This window comes from Patagioenas fasciata, chromosome 1 (assembly GCF_037038585.1).
Source record: "Patagioenas fasciata isolate bPatFas1 chromosome 1, bPatFas1.hap1, whole genome shotgun sequence".
Lineage (NCBI taxonomy): Eukaryota > Metazoa > Chordata > Aves > Columbiformes > Columbidae > Patagioenas > Patagioenas fasciata.
This window is the reverse complement of record NC_092520.1, coordinates 191,671,977-191,697,684: the sequence shown is the minus strand read 5'-3', so window position 1 is coordinate 191,697,684 and position 25,708 is coordinate 191,671,977. Positions and strand designations below refer to the sequence as shown.

At 40.5% G+C, this 25,708-nt stretch overlaps 2 protein-coding genes and 1 long non-coding RNA gene across 5 annotated transcripts in view; 1 reads left to right on the top strand and 2 right to left on the bottom strand.

Moving 5' to 3' along the window:
• The window catches only part of LOC136112187 (ADP-ribosylation factor-like protein 8B), a 31,496-nt gene extending 28,861 nt beyond the window's left edge, over positions 1-2,635 (bottom strand). For both annotated transcript variants that reach the window (XM_065856713.2, XM_065856720.2), the window contains exon 1: positions 2,251-2,635. In XM_065856713.2, coding sequence (XP_065712785.1) covers positions 2,251-2,439 — 189 coding nt within the window. In that variant the 5' untranslated portion in view covers positions 2,440-2,635. The remainder of the gene's footprint in view (positions 1-2,250) is intronic.
• Positions 2,636-2,790: 155 nt separating this feature from the next.
• LOC136112201 (uncharacterized) lies at positions 2,791-25,419 on the top strand. Of its 2 annotated transcripts, XR_010652813.2 has the most exons (4): positions 2,791-2,897; positions 13,414-13,464; positions 13,574-13,668; positions 22,521-25,419. It is a non-coding gene; the product is annotated as an uncharacterized lncRNA (long non-coding RNA). The 2 variants fall into 2 exon arrangements; XR_011737045.1 differs by lacking the exon at positions 2,791-2,897 and having other exon boundaries at positions 12,602-13,464.
• The window catches only part of LOC136112177 (hyaluronidase PH-20), a 40,417-nt gene continuing 23,033 nt past the window's right edge, over positions 8,325-25,708 (bottom strand). The window contains exons 2-4 of the mRNA XM_065856703.2: positions 15,204-16,386; positions 13,543-13,632; positions 8,325-11,717 (exon numbers count right to left, since the gene is read on the bottom strand). Of these exons, the coding sequence (XP_065712775.2) occupies positions 11,058-11,717; positions 13,543-13,632; positions 15,204-16,166 (1,713 nt within the window). The 5' untranslated portion in view covers positions 16,167-16,386 and the 3' untranslated portion in view covers positions 8,325-11,057. The remainder of the gene's footprint in view (positions 11,718-13,542; positions 13,633-15,203; positions 16,387-25,708) is intronic.

Genomic DNA, 25,708 nt, shown 5'->3' with positions numbered 1-25,708 from the left:
AAAGTAAAAAGTCTGTTTCATCTTCTTGCTAAGGAAGTTTTTTATATGACCAATTGCCTGTTTTTGTGAATATTCAAGATATGCAAACAAGTTTACTATCATATCTCAGTCAAAAAGAGATTACAACCTGACACAGATGAAAAAAACAAGCTGAGAAGTCTGCAATGTTCTCTTTAAATGATGCTGACTACTGAACTGACAATGAATACTGCCATTACCCCCACCATATCAACAACCATGGGCCAGATTCTACTTCATTACATCATTGAACATCCATAGTAAAAGGCAATGACATTATCCAAGGTTTCCACTGGAAACAGAGGACTAAATATGGCTCAAGCCCTTCAGTGAGGATACTGTCTCAAAGGGTGTTTATTCAGTGTTAGCATGGTACGATCTCTGAATACTATTGCAGAGTGGAAAAAATGGTAATTTCCTACCATTTGTTTTTGTGATCCATTGCAGTTTGCATTTTAAGGAGTCACTAGTTTGTGATGTTTATTTTAATCTCATCACACTCTAGCCACATACATACAAACACACAGAATTCCCAATCTATTTGCCACCCCCATATCAACTGTACTCAAAAGTATGCTATTATCCATCGCTTTACTCCCAAATTCTTCAGCCACCCTTCGACAGTGATTATCATGGCATGTGATCTCTGGATGGGAAGATCCAAAAGTTACAAAACCTGCAATCTGTGACATTCCGCAAGTCAGAAAACATGAAACGCCTCATAGAATATTCTTAAGCTACAAATTTGCTGGCAAAATTAAACCTGCAGTAACAGCAGTGCTCTGGTATTAAAGATACTAGGATAAGAGGAATAAACACATATGATGCCATTCCACAGGTGGTGTAGTATAAATGTGTGAACAAACATTTACGCACACAAAGTCTAATACCACACATCAGTGTTAGAGGTCTTTGAACTGTTGTGCTCTTCTTCGCTTCGTTTATTAAATCCATTCAAGACAATATACTTTGTTGTGCCTTTTCCCTCTTCCTCAGCAAAGCCCACCTTGGGAGATGAACACTTCCAATAAGCACAAGCAAAGCTTGGACTTGTGTTACCAAGACTGCCAGGGTACCTAACAAACCAACTAAAATAGCAGTTCTGTTTATTGATTGTGGATGTCCCCCAGTGCATACATTCACTGCTTTCTGTACTTTCCTCATTCTTCTTTTCCCTTTTCTCTCCACTTCTTCACTCGCACTAACCTCCTATTTTTGCCTTAATCCATAATTGTATATGAAAGCAAACAACAAATACCACATATTCATATTCATCATTGTCTTAGTCTCTTTGGCTTTAGCTGTACACCTCCCAGGCTGGTTTTGATTCTTGATCCAGTAACTTTTCAGTATAAGGACCAAAGAACATCTGGAAGTCCATATCTCATAGCAGGTGACACTGCAATACATCTAAGAGCAGTGATCACCTTGCAGAAAAGGGTATGCATTGAGAAGTTTCATGGTCAGTATAAACCGTATTTAACATATGTATTTGTCTCCATTTTCCAATGGAAAGTAAATCTCTTGGATGGACCCAAATGCAGAAGGGTGCAGGGCACAGCAAACAAAGATGAGGAACATATTTCAGCATAGCAAAATGAAAAATATCATGGCAGGTGTCAATATTACAGAGGAACAGGGATGCAAGGCCACCATCAGTCACCGTGGGAAGGGAATGCCAATCAGACTTGAATCCTGGGAGCTATCAAGGAATTGTGAGAAGCATTAATATTGATACAACTGATAGGAGAACTGGACAATGCACAATATATTCTGACTTATTCTGAGATATACTGGCCGTGAAAAGCCAACTCTGAATCATGGGCAAGAGTCCGTGCCCTGCTCTGAGAGGGGCACGCTTTCCAGTCAGACACAGGAGACATCTTCTTCCTCTTAAAACGATTTCACACCCACCTGAGCCTAGCGTCAAATTCTCGAGGTTGCAGAAGATGCAAGAGCTGCCTCCCGCCCGCCGCCCCCCTCCCTCCGCCGGACCTCCTGACCGGAGGCGGCCCCGCCGCAGGCCCTGGAGGCGAATCCCGCACTTGTTGCCGGGGGACGCGACGCGGAGCGGCCGGTTCGGGGCGGGCAGGCCCCTCCAGCCCCGCCGGGCCACCGCCCCTGCCCCACCGCCCGCGGCGACCCCCCCTCCCGCGGGCCGCCGCCCTGAGCGCCCCCCGCTCCGCCCCGCCCTGCGCCTGGCCGGCGGGCGGCCGGGCCGCGGCAGCGTACCGCCAGCACGGTGAGCAGCGTGGTCTTGCCCGAGTACTGCAGCCCCACCAGGGTCAACTCCATCTCCTCCTTCCAGAACAGCGAGCGCAGCCACTCCAGCAGCCGCGCCACCAGCGCCAGCATCCCGGTCAGCGCCCCCGACCTGCGGCAGGCGCCCAGTCCCAGCGGCACCGCCTCGCTGCTGGGCATGGCAGCGCGGGGCGAGGCGGCGGCGGGGCAGGGGACGCGCCGGGGGGCGGTGGCGGCGGCGAGGCTGCGCGGGGAGCCGAGCGCCGGGCAGGGCCCTCACGTGATGGCGCCGCCGCCCTTCTCCCGCTGCCACTTGCTGCAGACAGGGGAGGGGTCTGGGGTGGCTTGGCCCGGCCAGGGGCGGGGAAGCGACGGGGGCGCCCTGCGCGGGGCCCGGGCGGGCGAGCGTGAGTCAGGGCCGGGCGCTGGCCGGGGCGGGCAGGGAGGCGCCCGTCGTGTGAGGTGACGGCGCCGCGGCTGCAGCGGGGGCGGGCCGGGCGGCTCCCAGACGACATGGCGGGCGGGGCCGGGCCCTGGCCCGCGGCGGGGACGGCAGGCGGAGGAGAGTGTCATTCCCCGAGGGGCCGCTGGCCCCGGCACCGCGGTGGGCACGGGGGGCACCGCGGGGATCGTGTGAGGTGAACAGCTGGTCCCGGCGGGAGTGTGGCGGGACGGGTGGCCCGGCGTAGATCTGCCGGCATGGGTTGGCTGCCCAGCAACCCCCACTTAACAAGGGATGCCCGGGGGTTGCGTGTGCACCACTGGCTTTTGAGATTTGTAGAACTTGGTGGGCTTGGCCTCCTTGACAGGACGGATTTTATAGGTCCTTCGCCACTAGTGATGGTAGTTCTCACTTGCCACTCTTCCCATGAAACTTTTCTCAAATTGTTCATCATGTAGGCGCAGACTTTCCGATCCAGGGCTTATCATGGCTTTATTTGGGGTCTTCACTGACCCCAGTTTTTGGAGAGTCACCCTTAGCGCTTTTCTTGCCCCAACAAGAGATGCTTGTGATGGTGGTTTTGTATAGTAGGCAATGATGGGATAGGTGACTTCACCAGGAATCTTCTGCCTCCACTGGTTAAGTGATAATTAATGGATTGTTTTGCTGCACAACATTAGAGAAAAGCTTGTTCCCCCCTGAATGCAGACCTGACATTTAGTCTGGATCCATCTGCCAGCCTCTGAAGTTGTCACACAGGATGCTTAAGAAGGTTGCAATGCTGGTGGTGTTGGCTGATGAAGGATTTTCACACAGATGTAAACAAGGCACTTCAAAAATTTAGTATGGGTGCTTCTGCTATTGAAACATAGGAAATTCATCAAAATGTTTAGAAATTTGTTTTTCATGCTATTTTTACAGACATTATTCAGCATTTTAGAGAATGCAATTTGTGACAAACCTCACTGGTTACATCAGTCACATCACACAAACTTGTGACATTCATGTCAGGAGCAATTGGTTCTGGGCTAGCTGTAAAGATGGAAAAAATTTATGCTTTTTCATGCCCTGTTTGTAGATACAGTAAAAATGACTCATCTTGTAATTTTTTTTTCAAAGATACTAATGTATTTAGCCTTGTAAATTTACTTGAACATTTTCAGAAGGAAATTGGGCATTGGGACTGGCCCTGCCACCCAGTGGTAATATTAGGGAATTATTTTTCATTTTTAATATAAAATTTGGAGGAAAGCAGACAGATTTCAGTGGCAAGTCCCGACCACATAAAAAGAAGTAAGTTTTTCCCCAGTAGCATGATGTGCTGCCCTCAATACAGGCAGTCTTTTTGTCCTAATGCTATTCCCTGGCCTTGGTGTTTTGGGTTAAAATCAGAATTTTGAATGCCACTCTTAAAACTGAGGCATTGGTGGTGCCTTCAGCAGTATCAGAGCATGGTACAGCTCTCAAAGTTTCTTGAAAATAGGTGGCACAGTGCATTGAAGGATCTGTAACAGAACTCTGCTGTTTTACTTGCCTCTTGGTAGCAGCCGGATGGCCGTTCAGTACATATTTACATCCTCACCTCAGCTAGTAGTCACAAATTTACTGTTCGGTTACTATTTACTCTAAAAGTAACTGCAAAGATCACTGGAGACAGAAGTGGAAAAGTTGATGTTGTGGAAATCAGTTATTCTGGTTGGATGAGTAAAAGGACCTCAGGAAATAATTTATAGGCAAAACACATTTTATTTCTCTGCTATGAATCTTGATATCTTTAAAATCTTGGTTCAGCCAAAGCAATTATCATATTTTGAGTGAATAGGTGAAATGTTTCTGGCTGCCTTAAAACTGAAAAATATAATAATTTCTCCCATCTCCACATATCACCCAGCTGGCAATGTCTGGTATAAAGACAGTCTGTTTGTGGGAGTAATTTCTGGGAATGGAGTGGTCGTGATTACTCCATGGGGGAAAACTCAAAATTGAGCAGTCAATATTTTTGTAAGGATTTTAAAATTCTGCAATAGTGCTTAAGGCTCATACTGATGAAAGCTTGAAGAAACTATATATTGAAGATAAAGTAACATTATGAAAAAAATAGTTTTCAGTCATATTCTCATAAAAGGCCAGCTGAGCGTGGGCATGTAAATTCTAAAACATAATTCATCTGTACACTGCCTGAAATCTTTTACAGTATATATGGGGTCAAAACATGTTATAAGAAAAAGTCTTGGAGGGTTTGTCCAAGTTCAAAGCTCTGTTATATTCTTCTAAAATCTGTTATATCTTTTGAGAAATTATATGATTATGAAAGGCAATTCTTTATTTTGCAGACTGTTTGGTAGTAGAATATTGTACATAAAAATATTGCTACCTTGCTACAATTAGCAGCTCAGAGGACATTTGTTCTTGTAGCTAAAAGCCAGAGCTGGGGCACAGGAGGCCACAATTCATTATCCCATTTGACTGTAGACAAGCTACTTAATCTTTCTGGGAAACATTTAATGACTGATAAAATATTTCACTTTTCTGTCTTGCCTATTGAGATTTACACACTTGAGAACCAGTTCAGCAGCGTTATGGAGCTGTGCAGCACCTGCCATATTGAGTCTTGCAAGTGTCTGATATGATAGTAAAGCAGCTTACTCCATCACAGAAACTTACTTGTGCTATAGAATTTATACAATGTATCTTACGATTCAAATGACAGTGGTGATGATGCTATAAGTACATAGTGAGCAAAACTTGACCTGAACCAACACTGCATATCCAGGTATCTCCACATTTGGGTAGAGGCAAGATGTTTGGGACCCGCATCTCTAGTTCAGAGTTCTACCAGAGAGATCAGATCACATTATCTGCAGTTTAAGCACGGATTTTAGTGACAGCTGAATATCTTAAGCTTTAAGCGGAATGAAATAACCATGGAGGAGAGCATGAAAAGAGATGATGTCTTACTCAGGTATTTTCAAGTTTGCCCTGATATACCAGATGGAAAAAAAAAAAACAAACTGTAGAATAAGCCATACATCTTTTCTGCTAATGAGGCACTGCGTTAGTGAGAGATGAGTTGTCTTCTCTGTTTGTAAGCCAGAGTCAAGCAGCTGCTTTACTAAAGAGAACAGGAAGACTGTGTTGACCTTTTCAATGAAAGAATCGTAATGTGACCACCAGTGTATCTGTGCATCATCCATGTCCTCTGCTGGTTGGAGCATCAGAGTCTCTTTAGTATGAATCTTAATAATTTTTCTCATGCTCCAGTAAAGGAAGGAGTGAAAATAGGTTTCTGTAAGGATTGTTACACTGACAGAGTGGAGCAGATAAAAGCTTTTAACTCAAGAACTCTCCATTTTGGATACCTAAGTTTGGTATATACAGTGTGAAAACTAAAACATGTATAGGACTTTAAGACAGTCTAAGTCTGTGTATTATTAGTCCAAGCATTAAGGTACTTCCAGCTTTGTTGTGACATTAACTATATTATTGTTATGGGACTACAGGGTGCCCTTAGCCTACTTTTGAATGGGAGATCCCTGCCTCAGGAAATCATTACTTGACGCTGGGAAGCTGTTGTCTTGTCTTGACCTGCGAGTAGCCTGAGGGAGCAGTGTTCTCCAGAAGGCAACTGCCAACATATGGTGTATTTCTTCTGCAGGATTTTGAAGTTCTGTTGAACAAATATATTTTCGGAGATGAAAACAAAAACAGAGAAGGGTGACTGCGTGTTGTCTGATGTCCACACACATATGCCACTGAACACCTTGCTCTAGAATTGCATGTACAGAAACAAAATATTGGCTTGAATATACAAAGTAGTGAGTCACATTAATTTTCATACTGTTTGTGTCTGATCACTAATCAATAAATATCTTAGCAGTTTTAACCTTGGGGGTATACAAGCATAAACTGAAAAATGTCACCTGATTACTGCTGGCCAAGGAGAACTGTGATCAATATGCCATGGTAGTGGTAACACCTCAGCAAACATAATTGAAATCCAGAGTTATTCTCTTGAGGATGTTAATATTGATAGGTGCTCTTTACCTCTTCGTCCTTTATTATAATTTCTCGTATGTAGTAAGGAGACAGCAAATGCAGGAAGATTTTGCAGTCCTGAGTACTACTGACAATGAAAAGTACTCATGGAAGGTTCAGAACACCTACAAAAAATAAACTGTTCTCTGAAGACCCAAATCATTGACTGATATACACAGAAACTTAGGACGAAAAATTCCATGGTGCGGGGTTAAATTTGTGTAGCCTTTCCAGAAAAATAGACTGAAGGGTCTGGAATAGTCACATATCAGGAAACTTTTAGAAGGATTAAGGGATGAAATTAGACCAATAAGCTTTTTGAACCTGTTTCCAGCCACCTATACAATGGTTTTCAGTAGGGGAGAAAAAACTGCCAAGAAGAAACAACAAAAAATAAATTTCTCTAAGAAAGGTGAAATCATGCTAAGTAAAGCAGTGGGTTATTTGTTGGTTGGTTGGTTCATTAGTTTTTGGTTTTGTTTTGAAGGCATGCAATAAACAGTGTTTTGTATCAATGTTATTCTTTGGAATGAAACTCATGACTGTCTTGGAATCTCAAGCTTAATTGTGAATGCTGTTTTGCTTTGGCAGTCCAGGTGACAGGGGCTTGCACAAGCATGCTGTGAAAAACCTTTCAAGTAAGTTTTAAGTGTGTATGCTTGAAGGGTTGGAATTTACTGGTCTTTTTAAAAAGGTCATCAGTGTGCCATAACTGAGTATGCTTCAAAATGATGTGACTGTCTTTGCTGTCTTGTTGTTTGTATTGAAAAGTGATGGATAGGTACACATACAAATCTAATCTGTGCCTAGGAGTTGTCTGATGCATATTGCACAGGTCTGAAATCTTCCACACAATTCTTTGCTGATATATATACAACAGGATGTCCCAGTGTGATGCAGGGATTAAAGCAAATTTTGCTGGATTCCTTGAGATGCTAGTCACATCCTAGGCTGTCTGCAAAGTGGTCTTTTGCCAGTCTCTCAAAATCTCTCTCCATGTTCTTATTGTTAATACAGAGAAGCAAGAAACTATAAGGCAGGGATTAAACTATGATTTTACTTCTGTTCAGAATCTGTAAGTGCCAATAGGCATCTCTCTTAAAAGTGCCAATATCTTTAGGTTTCCCAGAATAAGCAGCACACATTCCAAATTCTTCAGGTAGAGAAGCAACATTTCTAGACATTGAAGCACAAACAACTTTCATTTAGACCACTTCATCAAGCCCATTTTAGCATTTCCCTGAGTATGGCCAGCCTGAATTCTGCCTGGATGGTAGAAATATAAAATAATGAATGGCAAAGTGAAATGAATGTTCCACTAGTATTTAATCTTTAGAAAAATACAAGAACACAAAAACCTGAGATTATAAGGCTACAGAGACAACTTATGATTCCAAGAAATGCAGTGAATGGAAGGTGAATGGGGGGGCATGCTTTAGGAGAATAAAAGTTTGGCTTTGAACATAAAACAATCACAGCAACGGAAGGCATAGCACCCCTTTTCCTTTTTTTCTCCTTCCTTACTCCATGGAGACTTGCTGACTCCATGGTGACTTTTTAGCATAGAATATGGGCAAGACAAATATAATACAGAGCAAAATAATATATTTGGAAAGTACTGTAATTTTACACAGAAGGTAGTCTGAATCTCACTAGGGCAAGTCTGTAGGACTTAAAGCATGAATTGCATATACATGTAGGTAACATAAATATCCCAAATGAACAGTCGAAAGGTGGTTGGTAAAGCACTGTGCATCTGAGCACAAGACATATTTATGGATGGTGCTTAGGAAGACACGTTTATGTGGACAGTTCGTTGCAATATTCTGCTTTCCTCTCACCTTAATTCTCTGGTCCTGATGGCTCTCAACGAAAAAGAGATGGGATCAGATGGATACGTCTAATCTACCCTGTCAGTTATTGTGTTACTTTATCTTTACAATGGGCCTCAGGGAAAGGTTGTTGGTATTAAATCGCAGGTAGATAAAAACTGTTGAGTGGGAAGGGACTGGTCTGTCCACATTCCCCACTGCTTCACTCTTCACCTACCAGTTCACTTCCTCGGCATCCACTGGGAGGTCCTGGGTGCTCTGTCTCAACTCTTCTGTGATTTTAACTTCTCGTTCCTCTTTTTCTGGTGATTTCACACTTTCCTCATCCCAAATGCTCTGCATGCTATTGCTTGGCTGATAGTCAAAACTATTTATGGCAAGACTTGCAGATTTTGTGAAGCTGCAAGTGCCCTTATCGCAAAGTGCTACAGATCCAGTGTCTTTCAGAGCACTAGATACAAACAAGCCTAACCTCAGGAAACTTTCTCCTAATTTGTGATTTAACAAAGCAGTGCAATGTTTGAACTCTAATTATGTGTACCAACATAAAATTTTAACCATGTTAAAGCATTCTGCTGAAAAAATAAAACTTCATATGAGTTATACAAAATATACTAAGATATTAGCAGTGACATTTCCAGTTTTTAGAAATGCTCTGATAGTTACCACAAATCCAGTATGAAAGGGAGGTACCTCGGGTACAGGTATTATATAGAAGACATAATCATGACTTTTGTTTACCCAAGATCAAATAACTAAAATCAAAGCTGCAGTGAAGAAACAATATTTTTAAAGAGGTGATCAAAACCACCTGGCTTCTTTTGTGCTAGACAGTCTGCTGCATATGTACTTTTTATTCATCATTCTACTTGGAACACTGGTGGCAGAAATAGCTTTGACTTGTGGACTCAACACCATATCTGCGATGAGAAAATTGTCACTTCCTCTTGATAACCTGTTATCCAAAATCCATAAAACATTATTTCTCCTTGTTGAATCTAAAGCCTTCAGCTATTTTTGCGCACATCTGTTATGACTATAAATTCAAAGGCAATGGATATAATATGTGTTTTCTGCTAAATTAAGGTATTAAGTTTTCATAAATAAGGGCTACTATGTTGAAATCCCAGGTATTTTCATTATTGAGGCAGGTTATGTCTGTAGAAGGTAGTGATTTATTTATGCAGATCATGCCTAGCTCTAGGGAAACTTTTTTAATCTATCCATGCCAGCAGCCACTCTTCAGCCATCAGAAGTCCAGTCATCTATTAAACATCTGACATAATAATCTGGAAAGGATATTTTATCAAAGGAACTACAATTAATTTCTTCTAAATGATTAAACTGACTATACATAAATCATAACGGGACTCTTGATATGAATCTGGGATTGGTTTTCTTCTGAGGTATCTCTGCTACTTTTACGTTGCTTTAGGCAATGAAATAATATTAAGCAAATAGTCCTAGTTCTATCAGCAGACTGGATCAAAAAGGTGGTCCTGAGATTGAGGATCATAGGATGGAAAGAAAGGGAGCTCTGGGTTCCCAGCATCACTGCATCTTGCAGCCTCCACTGACGAGTCTTCCTAAGGAACAAACTGGTGTCCACCAAACACTCAGGCACAGAGAAAGTCTCACACTCACAGGCTTTTGTCCACATGGCACAGACAGTCCTAGCCAGTTGCTAGGGCTGGCTGGCTGGAGAAACTAGGAGTGGTGAGCAGTGCTGGCCGGGAGTGCAGTGGGAGGTCAGAGGAATTACGAGTATTGGCCAGGCAAAAAACTGAAAGCCAAGGAGGGGACCTCTGACATAAGCGGGAGGGCTTGGGAAAAGAAGGATAAACCACTACAGCTCAAATTTTAAATAATGAAGCTGTAATATTTGAAGTCAACATTAAAGTTAGAACCTTTTGGAGAGTTATGAACATATTTAACTAAAAGAAAAATCACAGTGTCCCTGTAGATACTGTGAATAGTGGAGCAACATTACATTAATCAGATACATTTTATGCTGCAAAGTCCCACAGATCTAAAGCTAAAACAAATGTTTTTAAGAGCTATTTATCATATGGAATGGAATTAATTCCTGCATAGAGCATCAAACCTGTTGACTGCTGAGACTCAGTGAAATCCAGGTTGAGATGTATTTAACTAGTTTAGCTTGGCGTATACAAAACAGCATTATCAAGAAATATATTTTTTTCCAAATATAACTGTTAAAAATGTAAACTATAAAAAAATGTCCCTTATTCTGGATTATCCTTTCATATGGTATAATCAGTATATACAGACCAGTATATCTTTGCAACAAATAGTAGTTCATAGAACTAAACTGAAGAAATATATTCAAGCTGAAGTGTGACCTATGGTATAGAAAAAGCTACCTGATACAGATAATATCATATGCCTTTCAGGAATGGTTATTTTGTAAATAAAACCTTTAGAATTTAAAGCACAGGGAAAAGAATATTCTCACTTTCATGGGTCATTTATGTTAAATTTCTCAAAATCAGAATTAAACAAAACAGATTAAACATCCTTATGTTATAGGATGAAGAACTACTGAAAGTACGAGTATCATTTGCTCCTAAATCAGATCTAGTGGCAGCTGCAACACTCATATTTCCTGCAGCTGTTTTATTGAGTATATCATTTCCGAAGGTATATTGGAAATCTTCTATTTCAGGATGTGTAGATAATGTCACCTTACTTGGAGAGGTAAATGAAAATACAGTTCTGTTAGACGGGATCTTTTCTTCAGAGGCTTCTATATTAGAAACTGAATTTGAAGATATCTGAATGCAAATATCTTCTGAAATGCAAACATGGAGATAGTGGATGTCATTTATATCAGCTCTAGGTTCACAACTGTGCCCTGCATAACAGTGGCAATCAAATTTTTCTATGAATGTTTGCAGATCCTGAAATGTTGGTTGCCCTTGTAGAGTGTATTTTCCATCCTTTGTCATTTGGATGACAATATTCTCAGGGTTCAAATGAAGATAGTCACTGGAATTCCATTTTTTCCGTGCGCAAGCGCCAGAGTCTTGGCATAACACTTGGCTACAGATTCTGGCTGCCATGGTGACATTGATGAGATATGGGGTCAACGTCCTCCTAAGGTAGTTGTCCAGAGTTCTACAGGTGTTCTGTGAAAAGCACATCATATCTGCTTAGTTTAGGACAGAAACCATAAAAAAGCTGTCATTCTGATAACAGTACTGTAGTGTATATCTATGAATGTTTCTCCTGAGGTTTTGATAATAGTTATAACTGGTTGCTGGAAGCAAGTTTATCTGAGAAATTGCCATATAGTTCAAGGATCACAGCAAATTCATGTTGGGTAGTTCTGGAGATGTTACAAAAAGCAGACGACTTTAAGTTTCATTTTATCTGTGTACCTCCTGTAGCATTTTGAATCAGATGCATTTAAAGAAGTCGCATGAAGGATCAAAGTTTCTTTTTATATATTGAATTGTTTGAAGGGATCTTGGAAAAAAAACACGTCTTCAACCTGAACAAATAGTTTTTCTATCAAACTGTCTCTGTGGGACTCTTCAATTTTCCCCTAACCTGAATATGTAGGCTGCAAGAGTAGGGAGCCTTCATGGCATTTTTGAACAGAAAGCATTTTAGGAGGATGGTCAAATTGAAAGTATGCTAAGAGAATTGATTATTCTAATTGATCATGAAGATGGCATATATTCTGTATCTGCTTGTCACAGTTTTATAACCAGAGGCTTTGGGAACTCTTTATTTCTGACACTGTGTCTCTTTAGGGCATTAACCTAGTACCACATATAGATACAGCTAATATTTACACCCATGGAGGTCTCTTTGGTGAATCTGAGGTCTATGAGGTTTTGTGTTTTTCTTTTAGATATATGTCTAAAAAACCCTGCCTAGAAATTTTGGTTGATGCAATTCTCACAAATGTAAGGCTCATGGAAATATTTCATTGCTGAAAGGCTACTGAGTTGTGATAGCTGTGAAGAAAAAAAAGGTGTGATTAGTGCACAAATACATAGTCTGACTGTGCTGTTGAAAGTTATGTTTGTTCACATGACTCTCAAAATTCAAGCAATACAAGTTGTTTGTCTGTGTTCTGGCATTGGGGTAATGGGCAGAAAAGCTTCAGGTGCAATTGATGTGCTTTCTCAAAGGCAGGCACATACAAAAAAAGAGTCAAATGGGATGCTTTTGGGTCTTTGACCCTTACAGAGCTGTAGAGGTTTATTTGGCCATTCTTTCTGTCACAGGAAGCCCAGCAGTGCTGAAGAGTTTCAGGTTTTTGCTCTTAGAAGACTTCAGAAGAGTCTTCCCATACAGTTGTTTATTGTATCTAGCTTCCCTGGGTATGAATGAGCTAGTTTGAAAGATTTATTTGAACATCCTTATAACAATGTTTCTCGAACTATGTATTTGACCTTCCTAAAACAAATTTGATTTTTTTTTTGTCTTCTGACTCAGGTCTTCCTTACAATGAAATTAATCAAAGTGCTGCTTACAACATACAGAACAGACTAGAGCTGGAATTTCACAGACTGACTCTTCCTAGAATTTCAAATATTAAATGCACCACTTTAAAAAGCAGAAGGATCTTCTAAAAATTGTTCTGGCATGCACAAGTAATCTTTTATTCATCTCATGACTGGATTTTAATGAAGATACAGGAATTCTTTCCTTAAATTAACTATTAATAAACAAATGCTACCTTGCCTACAGTTATTATGGCAGCTTGTCCAGTTACTCAGAACCAACACTGGTATTCTAAAGATTGAACTCTCACTCTGTGTAGTCAATGAAAATCTTCGTAAGCCTCAAATGTGCTTGTTTTTTAACTAGATAAGACTACTGGCAATATGGAATCATCATATTAAAAGTAGAAGATATGATGTAAGTAACCATAATGCGTTATATCCTTCTTACTTTATTGCTTTTAAAAAATGTCATATAGTAATTAATCTAGCATACCTTATTTTGTGTTAAATTCATATCACCCCAGATCACAATTCCAGAAGCGCCCAGTGCAGCAGATTCTCCGATGGTATTTACTAGGTCATCCTGAGAGGAAATGTGCAAAGAATCATGCCATTGTAGGTAAGCTATAACATAAGGCCAAAGGTATAATGCATAGAGTAAACTACAAATCCAAAATAATTACTTTGAAGACACCAAACAATTATACATGATGCAAACATTCTGCTCTCTATTACACTGTTTTATTCTGAGATTCGGTTGCACATATGATGCCAGAAAATGTTGCCAACTATATCCACTTTCTATATGTCATCTGGCTAGAAAAACAAGTCTGTAAAACTAAGCCAGTCATTAGTCATATGACACACACTCCTCCAGCCTTTTAATATTATATTTTGCTCTATTGCCTCCTGGCTGTTCAGCGTTAGTAGCAACTGGTTTCAGTAATGCTGCCTGTGGGTTTCAGGGGTTTTTTGTGTGTTTTTTGTTTGTTTGTTTGTTTTTATTTTGTGGCTTTGGTTTGGTTTTGTTCTTTGGGGTTTGGTTTTTTTGTATTTTGTTTGTTTGGTTGGTTGGTTGGTTGGTTGGTTGGTTTGGTTTTTAATTTCATTTCAGTTTTTCAGTACTTTCAGTCAGAATGTACTAAAGCAGAAAAGTAGCAAGAGAAAGAGTTTTCCGCAACAGGAATCTGTTTTCTCCAGAGAATCATTCTGGCCTGTACAGAGGTTGATCTGGGAAATTTGTTTCTGTTCAGTTCTCACTTCAGGATCAGCTATTAGCCCAGCCCTAACAAAATCTTAAAGCCCATCTGGGATGGGAGAGGACTGTGGGTAGAAAAAGAATAAGGCTAAACCAACTTAAAACACATGAAAAAGAAGAATGTAAGGATTATAGGACTTTTAAATTATTAACTAGGAGCCCAGCAAGAGACCCTGGCAGCACCCCTTGCTCCCTGAAGGTGTCCATGGTCTGGGGTCACTGCCTGGTGACACTGTGTCCAGGGTGTGCAAGAACACCAGACACAACACAGTCACCAGGACCACAACCTCTGAACTGCCTCATTGCCTGGATGACCAGGAAGAGATTCTCCAGATTGATGGTATCTCTGATGGGGTGGGTATATATAAAAATATGAAGGGAAGAGTGTAGCCAGAACTGCAGTAAGATGATTAGATCTCAGTCAGAGCCTGACCTTGACTAACCCATGAGATACCATGTGGAAAGCTATTCAAATACAACTAAGTACAGAATTTTCTCACTAGCATTTAAATCCTTTTTAAGGAAAAGGAAGACTTTCTTTTATTGCTTTTTCTTATAACCTAAAAAGCAGACATTAGGCTAGCCCAGTTGTACTAATTCTCTTTGGAAGAGGTTACTCAATTTTTTTTTTTCTGACTTAATGTACTAAATATGCTTTCTAGCTTTGTAATATTTTGCTAAACGTGAGAACTACTCAGAGAATAAAACACTATTTGATAAACATCATGAGGAGGGTTTAAAAACATACCTTTTACTGTTCCATTTGATCATATTTCTTTGGTAGATCATTGTTTTTTACAAAGTATACTTTTTCTGATATAGGTTGGCGTATTTGCTAAGTAAGTGTAATTTCTTTCCACTTAAATTTAAAATATGTAAGTTGTAGCTCCACTTACCTGGGAGAGATATTCCTCATAGACATCTGTGAATACTGGACGTGTATATACAATAACTGGAAGGGGATGAGTAGAATTAGAGACAAACGAAATTCTAATGGCTTCTTGAACTCTGTTGCGAACAAAGAGTTGGGCATTTCTGGAAGATCTTAATGCTGTCTCTAGATAGACAGATGGATAAAGTGCTGTGCTTTCCTCCCACAACCATTTAAGCTCATTATTTCTTTCTATTTCTATATCTAAACAAGTTCCCGTATAATTATGTGGGTTTTGGTTGTAATCGTAATTATAACAATCTGGATAAAGGTAATATCCCCACAGACGATTTGGCCTCATTTCTATGCCCAGCTTTAAAGATTCCAACATTATTGATTTTGCTGCAGCTTCAAATTCCATTTTAGCTATAGCCCTGGCTTCAGCCTCTGATAGACTGAGGTCTCTTTGCTGAACCAGTTCAATGGATTCCTGTCTATAAATGTCTTTTGATCCCCAGTTCCTTATCCACACAGGTCTCCAGTTTTCCCAGTCAATGACAGCCAATCCAAACTGTTCATCTGAAGGAATATAGAATTGGATGTCCTCTTTGGCTTTTTTTAAATGATTCTCCAGCAGCAAGAGTTGGGGGAGTCCTCCATTGAATGCCTCTCCTGTGACTTCATTTTTGTAAGGATAATATCCAAGCCTGTCTGGGTAGAAAAGAGTGATGTTTTGCCCAATAGATGTCTTCAGTGTGCTTCCGGTGAGAGAAAAAAAATTCATGTCCAGCTGGACTCCAGCCCTTTCAGTACAGAGTTCTGTAGGAGCATTCCAGATTGAAAGGAAAGGTAAATTAGAAAAAAGTGGATGAGCTCTTATGTTCAGGGATGAGCAGCAAGAAACTAGAAGAGTGGCAAACACCATACTGGATGCTATAGGATACGTACAGGTAGCACCGATACCAAAGCTTTGTCTTGAAGTTTCCATTGTAACATGTACAGTCACATTAGGTGCTTCTGATCAGACAAAAATTAAATGCTCTCTGGGTGTTCAGAAAACTGGTAAGCTGTCAAAAGCTTTACCTTACAATATATTTCTTCCAGTTAATACCTATTAAGCAACATTCCTTGGGTGTAAAATAGAGGTGTCCTTTATACAAGGCTCTGTTGTTTCAATCTGCAGGAAACCTTTCAACAACTTCTGAGGCCTAATGCAGAAAAAAGAAACAAATGTAGATAAAGAGATGATAAATATTTCCAACCATTATACAAATACCATTGGTGATTTTGAATATATTGTAATCTTTGAATAAACTTCCCCTCTGAAGGAAAAGCACAATGGACAATTATAGAGGAAATAAACTGTATGTATATAAAATTGTATATATATATAAAGTAGATATAAAACTGACAGTGGAATGGTATCCAGTGAGTCATAGATCAGAATGACTATGCTCAACAGTAGTCCTGATTGTCCCAGTGACTGATGTCTGTAAACATGAGCAATCTCACAATGTATTAACAGTAATCTATATGTAATATTTGTCACTTATCTCAGAGTAAAGTTCGAGGTCTTAATTCATTAATTTTACTAGCACTTAAGATACAAGGTAACACAAAACTGGAACTTGGATTGTTGTACACATGCAACAGAACAATCCATGTACACTCATTTAACTCAGTGAGATCTGAAATATTACAGGCACTCTATCTTCTGCCCAGACCTCTTTTAAAGAAGCTCAAAAGCTGTGTATCATCCTGGTATATGGCCATCTATATGTTGCTTGAGGCCATTTGAGATCTACAGATTAAGTAACCCAAAGTCCAAGTTTGCCCAGGAATGTAATTCATTGGGAAAACTGAGGTTGTCCATACACCCACAATGAGCTGTCACACTTTATTTAATTCAGGAACTTTATGGTAGTAGTGGTGGTCATTAGCTTTTACTGAGTACCCAGTAGCTAAAACATTCCTCTGTGCAGTAACACACCTGAATCCACTTTCCTTTTTATTTTGAAATGGTCCAAACGTGGATCTGTCACTTTATTCTATAGAGACCTCAGGATGAGGCCATGGAGTAGCAAAGGTGTGTATAAGAGTGTGCATAAAAATATAGGAGGCACTGTGAAGTCGGCCACATGATGCTTGGAAATATAGAATCTCTAAGGACATATTTAAAAAAAAAGGGGAGGGGGCAAGCAAGATTTTGGGTTGCATTCACTGAATTCAGCTGGGACTGGAAACTGCAGATCTCTGTTCCCTACACCTTGAATTATCTCTCTCCCTCTGTCTGTTTTGTGACTGCTTTGCATAAAATTTATAAGCTGTATGGGCAAAGGATCGTACGTCTCTCTTCTCTCAACACCGCATACAGACAACAGGTTGCATTTTTTTCATCATCCCTCTGGCTACAAGATTATTTTTTAATTTGTTACAATAAAATGGCACCTCCATCCATCAAATTGTTGCATACCCAGAAAAGCTTGACAGTATAAGGAGAGGTTGATGAAGACTTGAACCTTCCAAAATCCATCCTTAAGCTAGATTCACAGCAGATATTGTTAGAGTAATAGTAGAGTGAGATTCCCTGTCTGTTCACTGATTTTGATCACATCTGAATCTACTGAAAACTCCAAATTTTCTTTGATTGTGGGGAAAAAAGTACATGTGCAAGGAACTATCATTGCAGGGGTGAGGGGGGAAGGCAGAGCAGTGTGACTGATAGCACAGCAGCATAACTTTGCCAGAATAGAGAAATCTAGAGATTTGGGGGAAGGTTGTTTGAAGGAACCTGTGTCAACAAATGGACTAGATCCTGCCCCTGTTCACAGGCTTCACACACCCTAGAGATTATTCTGGGATTCTTCTTCATATGAGGGTAATTTGCCTCTTCTCAGGACTAGGAGAAAATGAAGGACAAATGGAAAAGTTGCACTGAAGGAGGAGATCTCTGGGAGTTGAGTTTCCTGGGGAGGAGTTTTGGATAACAGGGATCTTCAAATAAATAGCAGAACCCAGACACTTGGGTTCCCAGATTAGCAAGTCTGTTTTGCAGACCCCACTTCAGTTCTTCCTCATCCATCTCCTCTGATGGCAGCAGGCAGTAGGAATATTTTCCCTTTTATTCTTTTTCTTCCTGGGCATGCTGCCAGCTCTTGGTCATAATGTCAGTGGAGAAGCACAGAGCTGCTAGACATTCCTTTTGCCAAGTCCCCAACCCAGCTGAGGAGGAAACAACAGCCAGTTCCATTTTCTTGGCTTAGAGGTGCCAGCACATCTGAATGAAACAAGCTGCCCAAAGACACAAGCATGCACAGCTGAAAGACTGGCAAACAAGGATTCTTGGAAGAGGGTTTGGCAGCAAAGGAGGAATTTTTTTTTCAAAACAGGAGCCTATAGTCCTGGAGTAGGAAATGTAAGTAGAAGGAGCAGAAAGTACACCCATGCAGTATCAAGACATCCCTTCAGAACTCATCTGCAGGTATATGAAATACAGGTAAGGAAGGGAAGTAAAATGTAGTAGAGGTGGTGAGGTGCAATATAGATAAGAGCTTGAACTGCAACACCTTCTTCCCACCAGCCATGACACTGTTTCTGTCTCCTCAGTGGCACTGCCCCTCAGACTCCAGAACCCAGTTTCTGACCAAAAGTCAAGGAACTTAAAACACACGTGACACTCTCTACCAGGGATGCCATCAGCACCTCTGTTCTACAAACTAGCACAAACTTTTTACTAGGGTTTTGGCCCTGTCATCCTCATTCCCGCAACATATTACTACAAATTGCTTTTGCACCACACTTGAGTGTCCACAGTGTTATGCACATATCTGCAAAGAGTCCTCTGTAGCCTTTGACAAATAACTGAGTTCTGGTCAAATATAGTTATCCACTTTTTTGCTTGGTTTACTTCCCACCCCTGCCCTTTACAGTGAAGATCTTCACTCTTTCTTCAGTGGACAAGTTTTCATCAACATTTTGGAAGAAATGGAAACCAAGGGTCTGAAGTCTAAACTACCAGTCAGAAAGGCCAAGAGCTGTAAAGTGAAACTGCAGATACCCAAGACCCTAGGCTCAAGAGATGTCTATGATGACTGCCTATAGCTTTCATATTAATTTAAAAAAAAAAAAAAAGCTGGATCCTCTTTCATGATCAATCTCTTTGTCTCTCTTGGGATGATGAACAAGTAGCAGTAGGCAGGAGTTATCACAGTTCTGGTTTGGATTCCCTCACCTAGCCTTTGATTGCCTGTTTTACTTCTGTCTTATAAAAGCCTTATCGACCACAGGAGGCAAACAAGTTCTCACTAAAAAAGCAGCAGCTGGAGTGAAATCTAAACATACATACAGATATTTCACCATTCCAAAGCTGCTGATGTGATAGACTTAGGCTAGACTTAGATGACAGATCTAATCACCAGGAAAGAAGGTATGGTTCTGTTGATTTAAACTGCAACAGGAACAATACGTCATTTGCATGGCATTTGCTTGATGAGACTTGTAGAAAGTAGGGCTTTGTGCACTTCCCCCAACTACTCAGAGATGACAGTAAGCAAAAGCCATCTCTTCTATGAGGTAAACAATCTCAGCTCTCTCAGCCTCTCCTCACATGACAAATGCTCTAATCCCTTATTTAATTTGCTGGACTTGCTCTAACATGTCCATTTTCTTCTTGTACTGGGGAGGCTGGGGTGGACACAGCACTTCAGGTGTGGTGTCACTAATGCTAAATAGACGGGAATAAACACATTCCTTGACCTGTTGGTAACAGGCACTCCTGTTAATGCCACACAGGAGGCTGTTGGTCTTTGTTGCTGCTGAGATACACCGCTCACTCTAGTCAACTTGGTGTCCACCACAACCTCCTAGAGACTTTCTGCAACTGCTTTCCAGCCAGCTGACCCACAAACCTGTACTGATGCATGGGATTATTCTTCTCCAGGTGCAGGGCTTTGCATTTCCTTTTGTTGAACTTCATGAGGTTCCTGTCAACCTGTTTCTTCACCTTGTGGAGGTCCCTCTAAATGGCCATGTGATCCTCTGGCATATCAGCCACTCCTCTTGAGCTTGCATGTTTTGCAAACTTGCCAAGGGAGTACTCTATCCCATTGTTCAGATAATTAATCAAGATGTTAAAGAGTATTGAGCCCAGTATGAACCCTTAGCATACATCACTTGGAACAGGCTTCCAGCTGGACTTTGATGGGTCTCCAGCTGGACTTTCTGGCACTGATCACAACCCTTTGAGCCTGGAAGTTCAGCTGGTTTTCAGTTTCACTGTCCATTTATCTAGCTTGTACTTAATCAGTGAGTGTTGTGAGAAACAGTGTTGATAGCCTTACTAAAATCAAGATCAACAATATCTGCTGCTCTCCTGTTGTCCATCAGGCCAGTCATCTCATCGCAGAAGGCTGTCAGTTTGGGCAGGCATGATTTCCTCTTTGTAAACCCATGCTGACTCCTTCAAATCACGTTCTTGTCCTTAATGTGTGGAAATGTTTCCAGAAGTATTTTCTCTGTCAGCCTCCCAGGGATGGAAGTGAGAGTGGACTAACCAGCACGTTATTCTTGGAAAAAAAATAAAATATCATTTTTTAAGATAGGAGTGACATTTGCTTTATTCCAGTCCTCAGAACTTTCTCCCAAATACCATGACCTTTCAAAGATCAGCAAGAGTGGCCTTACAATGACATCAGCCAGCTTCTTCAGCTGGCTTGTGTGCACACACCATCATGCCCCGTAGACTTGTGCATGTCTAGTTTGTTTAAATGTTCCCTAACCTGATCCTCCTCCACTGAGGGTAAGTCTTCCTTCTTCCAGTCTTTCCCATGGGTCTAAGGAGCCTGGGATCCCCAAAGACCAGTCTTTCCAGTAAAGTCTAAGGTGGAAAAGCCATTGAGTACTTCTGCCTCTTTGCCATCAGATCTCCTGCCTCATTCAGCACTGGACCCACATTTTCCCTGGTCTTCTGCTGTTGATAGACTTGTAGAAGCCCTTCACGTCTTTTGCCAGATTCAGCTCCTGGCAGGCTTTGGCTTTCTTAACCCCATCCTTACACTTCAGATAGTGTTTCTGTGTTCCCCCCAGTTCACTAGTCCCTGCTTCCACCTCACATTTGCTTCCTTTTTGTGTCTGAGTTTTGTCAGGAGCTCCTCCTGTCTTTGATTTCCTGCGTGTGGAGATGGACTGGTTTTGAGCTTGGAAAGGGCAATTCTTGAAAATGAACCAGCTGCTGGATGCCTCTTCTCTCCAGGGTTGTCTCCCATGGGATTCTTTCAAGCTGGTGCCTGAAGATGCCAAAGTGTGCACTCCTGAAGTCAGTGGTTGTGATCCTGCCATTTGCCTTGTTCCCTCTTTTCATGATCCTGAACTCCACCATCTCACAGTCACTGGAGCCAAGACTGCCCCTAGCCTTCAAGCTTCCCTCTTTGTAACTATGAGGTCCAACAGAGCATCTCCCCTTGCTGGCTCCTCCGTTATCCAAACTGACATTGCCTGAGATGGTACAGACTGAGACTTCAAGGTTAAACTAAAGAATTCTGTATAGAAATTCTGGGGGAATAATATTTCCCATTTATGCAAATACGGCTTATTAAAATGAATTAAAATTATCACACGTAAAGAGCTGGCACTTGCCAGTACAGTGATCCTGTATGTAATTGATTTTGTCATAACAAAATATGATCACCTCAAAGAAGTGTAGGAGTAGTCCAGCTTTTACTATGCCTCTGTCTCTGGTTATGAAAGATTTCTTCCTCCCATCAAAGCCAGAAAACTACAGGACACAAATTTTAATCTTTGTTCCTGTAAGCTTTTTTCATAAGTGGATTTAAGTAATTAGCTGATTTGACATAGAGGAAAAGAGGAAAGCATTGTTTTGAATACTATATTTACTTGTTTATCTAGAACTCATTTATTATTAGCTAATCTTTCAAAGTTTGGTTTAACTGATTGTTGGGAAGTGGTTCTCCTTCACATCTTGCTGCTGGGCATAAGTTAATAGATTATTTTACATGATAGTTTCCAGTTAAAAGGATTGCCTTTGGCCCAGCCTAACGATGACAGCTGTGATGAATGTTACTCTTTTCAGTTTCCTCGAATGTCGGTCTAAGTGAGCTGAGTCATAAAGCTGCCTTTGTCAAAAAGTCAATATCTTTACAATATATTAACACTAATTGCTCTGGGACTACCTGACTAGAAGTACACACTGATAGATCTAAATGCCCTTAGTCAAGGGAAATAGTTACTGCTTTAGATTTTCCCAAATTGGGCATTTTTAAAGGTTAAGTATTAAAGGCAATCATATGAATTTCGTTGGTTTATTAATTTGATTGTTTTTCCACAGCATGAACTGGACTACAGAAACACAACTGAAGATGCAAGTGTGCTCCCATATTTTGGTAGCTACACATCTGGACCGTGCCACATCACTCAGAAAAGAAACTCCTCACTTGGCCAAAGAGAGTTAGAAAATAAAAGGGAGAGAAGTACTATACATACCTTTGAATTTCACACAGATGTCATGCACCACAACATTGATTGTTTGCCTGGTATTCAAGAAGTGCCACTAAATGTTAGAAGAATTAATCTCTGAGGTGTTTATGAAAATTAGACATGAAACTCCACATTTAGCCTTGAAATAGGTAGACATAGCTTAGTCAAGTCAGAGCCAGTAACATTAAGAATAGACATAAGTCAATGTGCACAACCGGTATCTGACATTCTTATGTTAATGGTCTCAACCACACTTTTCAAATTTCATACAAAGTCCATAAAATCTCACACATTCCCTGTTCTAGCTTGAACGGGGAGAAAGCAGGGGTGGCCTTCGTGACTTCCAAGGGAGAAGATGAGCATTACTGAGCTGCAGTATCTGACTGAACAACAGCATCTAAGAAAAGTTCTAAACCCAAGATCATAAATATAATTATCTATTATTTTAGATTATAGAAAACATGGTTTTCAAGTGTTTATTAGTTTTTTCTTGCATTGCAAACTATATGTGTGTCATTACATATGAAACAGTAACAGAAAGCACTGATGAGAGAATTGATTGGTCTTTTCCCTGTACTGAGAAAAAGACAGATACAGAAGTTTGAACATGGAACTGTTTAGTTTTTAAGTGGTTTTTTGGGGTGATTTTTGTTTCTTGTTTGTTTGGGGTTTTTTGTTGGTTTTGGTTTGTTTGTTTTACAGGGTAGGGGAATGCTTGTCTTCAAATCCCTGTAAAGTTGTGATATAAGAAAGATATAGGGTCAGATATGCAGATGGGACCAGTATATTAAGAATTTCGTCCCCATTATTTCATTTTTACATAAACAGTGGCTACATTAGTGTCAAAATAACTCCCAACATTATAGACAAAATATTATGCTAGACATTAGAACTTCAGAAGTGCTTTGGACAGGTTGCTTTGTATCTTCCTTTATCTGAAGGCTATGAAAATATGAAGTTGCAAAAGATGTCTAAACTCAACTCCAGCTTCTGTGAAGAGATCAGCACTGGTTAAATCCCAAGAAGAAATAGCCATGACTCCTATGGAGCAGAGGAACAGACTATGTTTAAGTTTAGTTAAGAGTTAACGTACGTAAACTTGGAACCTGAAGCAGAATCCAAAGCTGCCTTTTTTTTTAATTTATTTTTTTGAAACGAAAAGGCACCAGCAATACTCATACAGTCCATAGACCTAAGGTTCTTTGCACAGGATCAAAGCAGCCCACACTGTTAGCAGAAAGCTGTCTGAGGTCAACATTTGTATTTTTCACAGATCAGTGGAATAATACTTAATGTGTCTGACATCCCTCCTGCTCTGTCCTTGGGTGCCCCAGCTGGTGCAGTTGTGAGAAATGGCCCCATTCTCTTACTGTCCATTTGGGAAGGGTCCTTCTTCAGGATGAGGGGAACAGTATTGCTGCTGGAACTTCAGCCTAGGGAGGATTTAAACACTCATGCTCGTTTTAGAGCTGCATGTCCTGGGCAAGAGGCACTTTGTTTATTACAAACAGGTGTCAGAGTCAAGAAACAGCCAGAGAAGAAAGGGAAGAATAACCTTGTAGTTACATTGCATTCCCTGTGACCACTTGGATCATTTTGGCATTTCTTAAAGAGATACTCAATTAACACAAACCCAGGCAGATGTTGTAAGGATAACATTAACAATTGTGAGGAACAGGAGTCTCCTCAGAAAGCAGCTCCACCTCTGGAAGTATGAACCATCTGTGCTGCACAGCTGATGCCAAGTTTAACCTGATCAAATAGTAAGTTTGAGGGATGGCCTTAGCATGGTAGGACTTAGCCTCATTGTTATGAATGCATTAAACGGCACTTGTCTTTAAAGTCAGAATTTGGTAAGCACTTATTTTGACAATGGTTTCTAAAAACTCTGCCTTCAGTGTAATCTTCTCAGCTGAATTAGGGCAACTGTTTCTGGGGCCACATAATGAATCATTCAGGTTAAAAATACCTCAGCCAAAATAAATGAGAGGAAGGTTTTTTTATAGTTAATTACACAAACCAGCAAAACTGGCTAGTTTAGCCAGCACACCTGACTTAAGACATGCTTGTCAAACTACATCCCAGTGCTGTGCCTGTCATTATCAAGAACTGCCAAATCAGCTCTTTCACAATTGCTTATTCCCATTCTCAAGTTCTATTTCTGAGTGCAGGGCAGTGGGTGCATGAGGACCTGAAGCCTGGAAAACCTCCAAACAGAGTTCTGTGCTGACCTTCCTGACTGAGAGAATTGCTGCCTGTGGAAGAAATCAAAATACAACAGTGCCATAAAGGTCAGGAGCTGAGCATCTGGATTGTAGACAGCCCCCCTTAAAAAGGTGTACACAAATGATTTAGTCAAACTACTGTTCAATTATTTGAGTCTGTTATCTGTTTTTGCTAATACATCAAATTATTTTTTATGGTCTTACCATGACTACTGTAGTTTTCCATAACTAATTTCAAATGTTAGGAAAAACTCTTATCTTCTTCCTTCTCAGTTTTTTCTCTTGCAAGTTCTAATTCTCAAGTTTGTAAAAATTCTTTATGTCCTAACAGCTTGTTTATTGATGTTCTAACTTGTTTTTTAGCAAGTTAACCAAATAAACTGTCTGGACATGTTTCCAAGAGTATTTGGAAAAATTCATTTGCTGTATTGTGTGTAATTAGCCTTGGCAGAACTCAGATTCTGTAATGACAGTTTCCATTGCAGAGGAATCCAGGACAAGATGAGGAGATTGCAGATTATTCCATCTCGCTAAGGTTAGACAACATTTTGCAGAATGTCTGCTGAATCTCTAGTACTTTCTGGAAAAATGAGTCCAAACATATTCTCTGTAGCAAGATTTGAAATAATTAAACATATGCATTACTAGCCAATATCATATAAAAATATAATCAGATATCTACCACTAATATTGATTGGTGTACAGTTGACTAAAGCACAAATCAATTTGGAAGTCTATTTCTGTACTACACTACTACTACCCTCATGTAGAGTACTGGGCAAATCACAGCCCAGTTTTTAAAAGCAACTAGTAA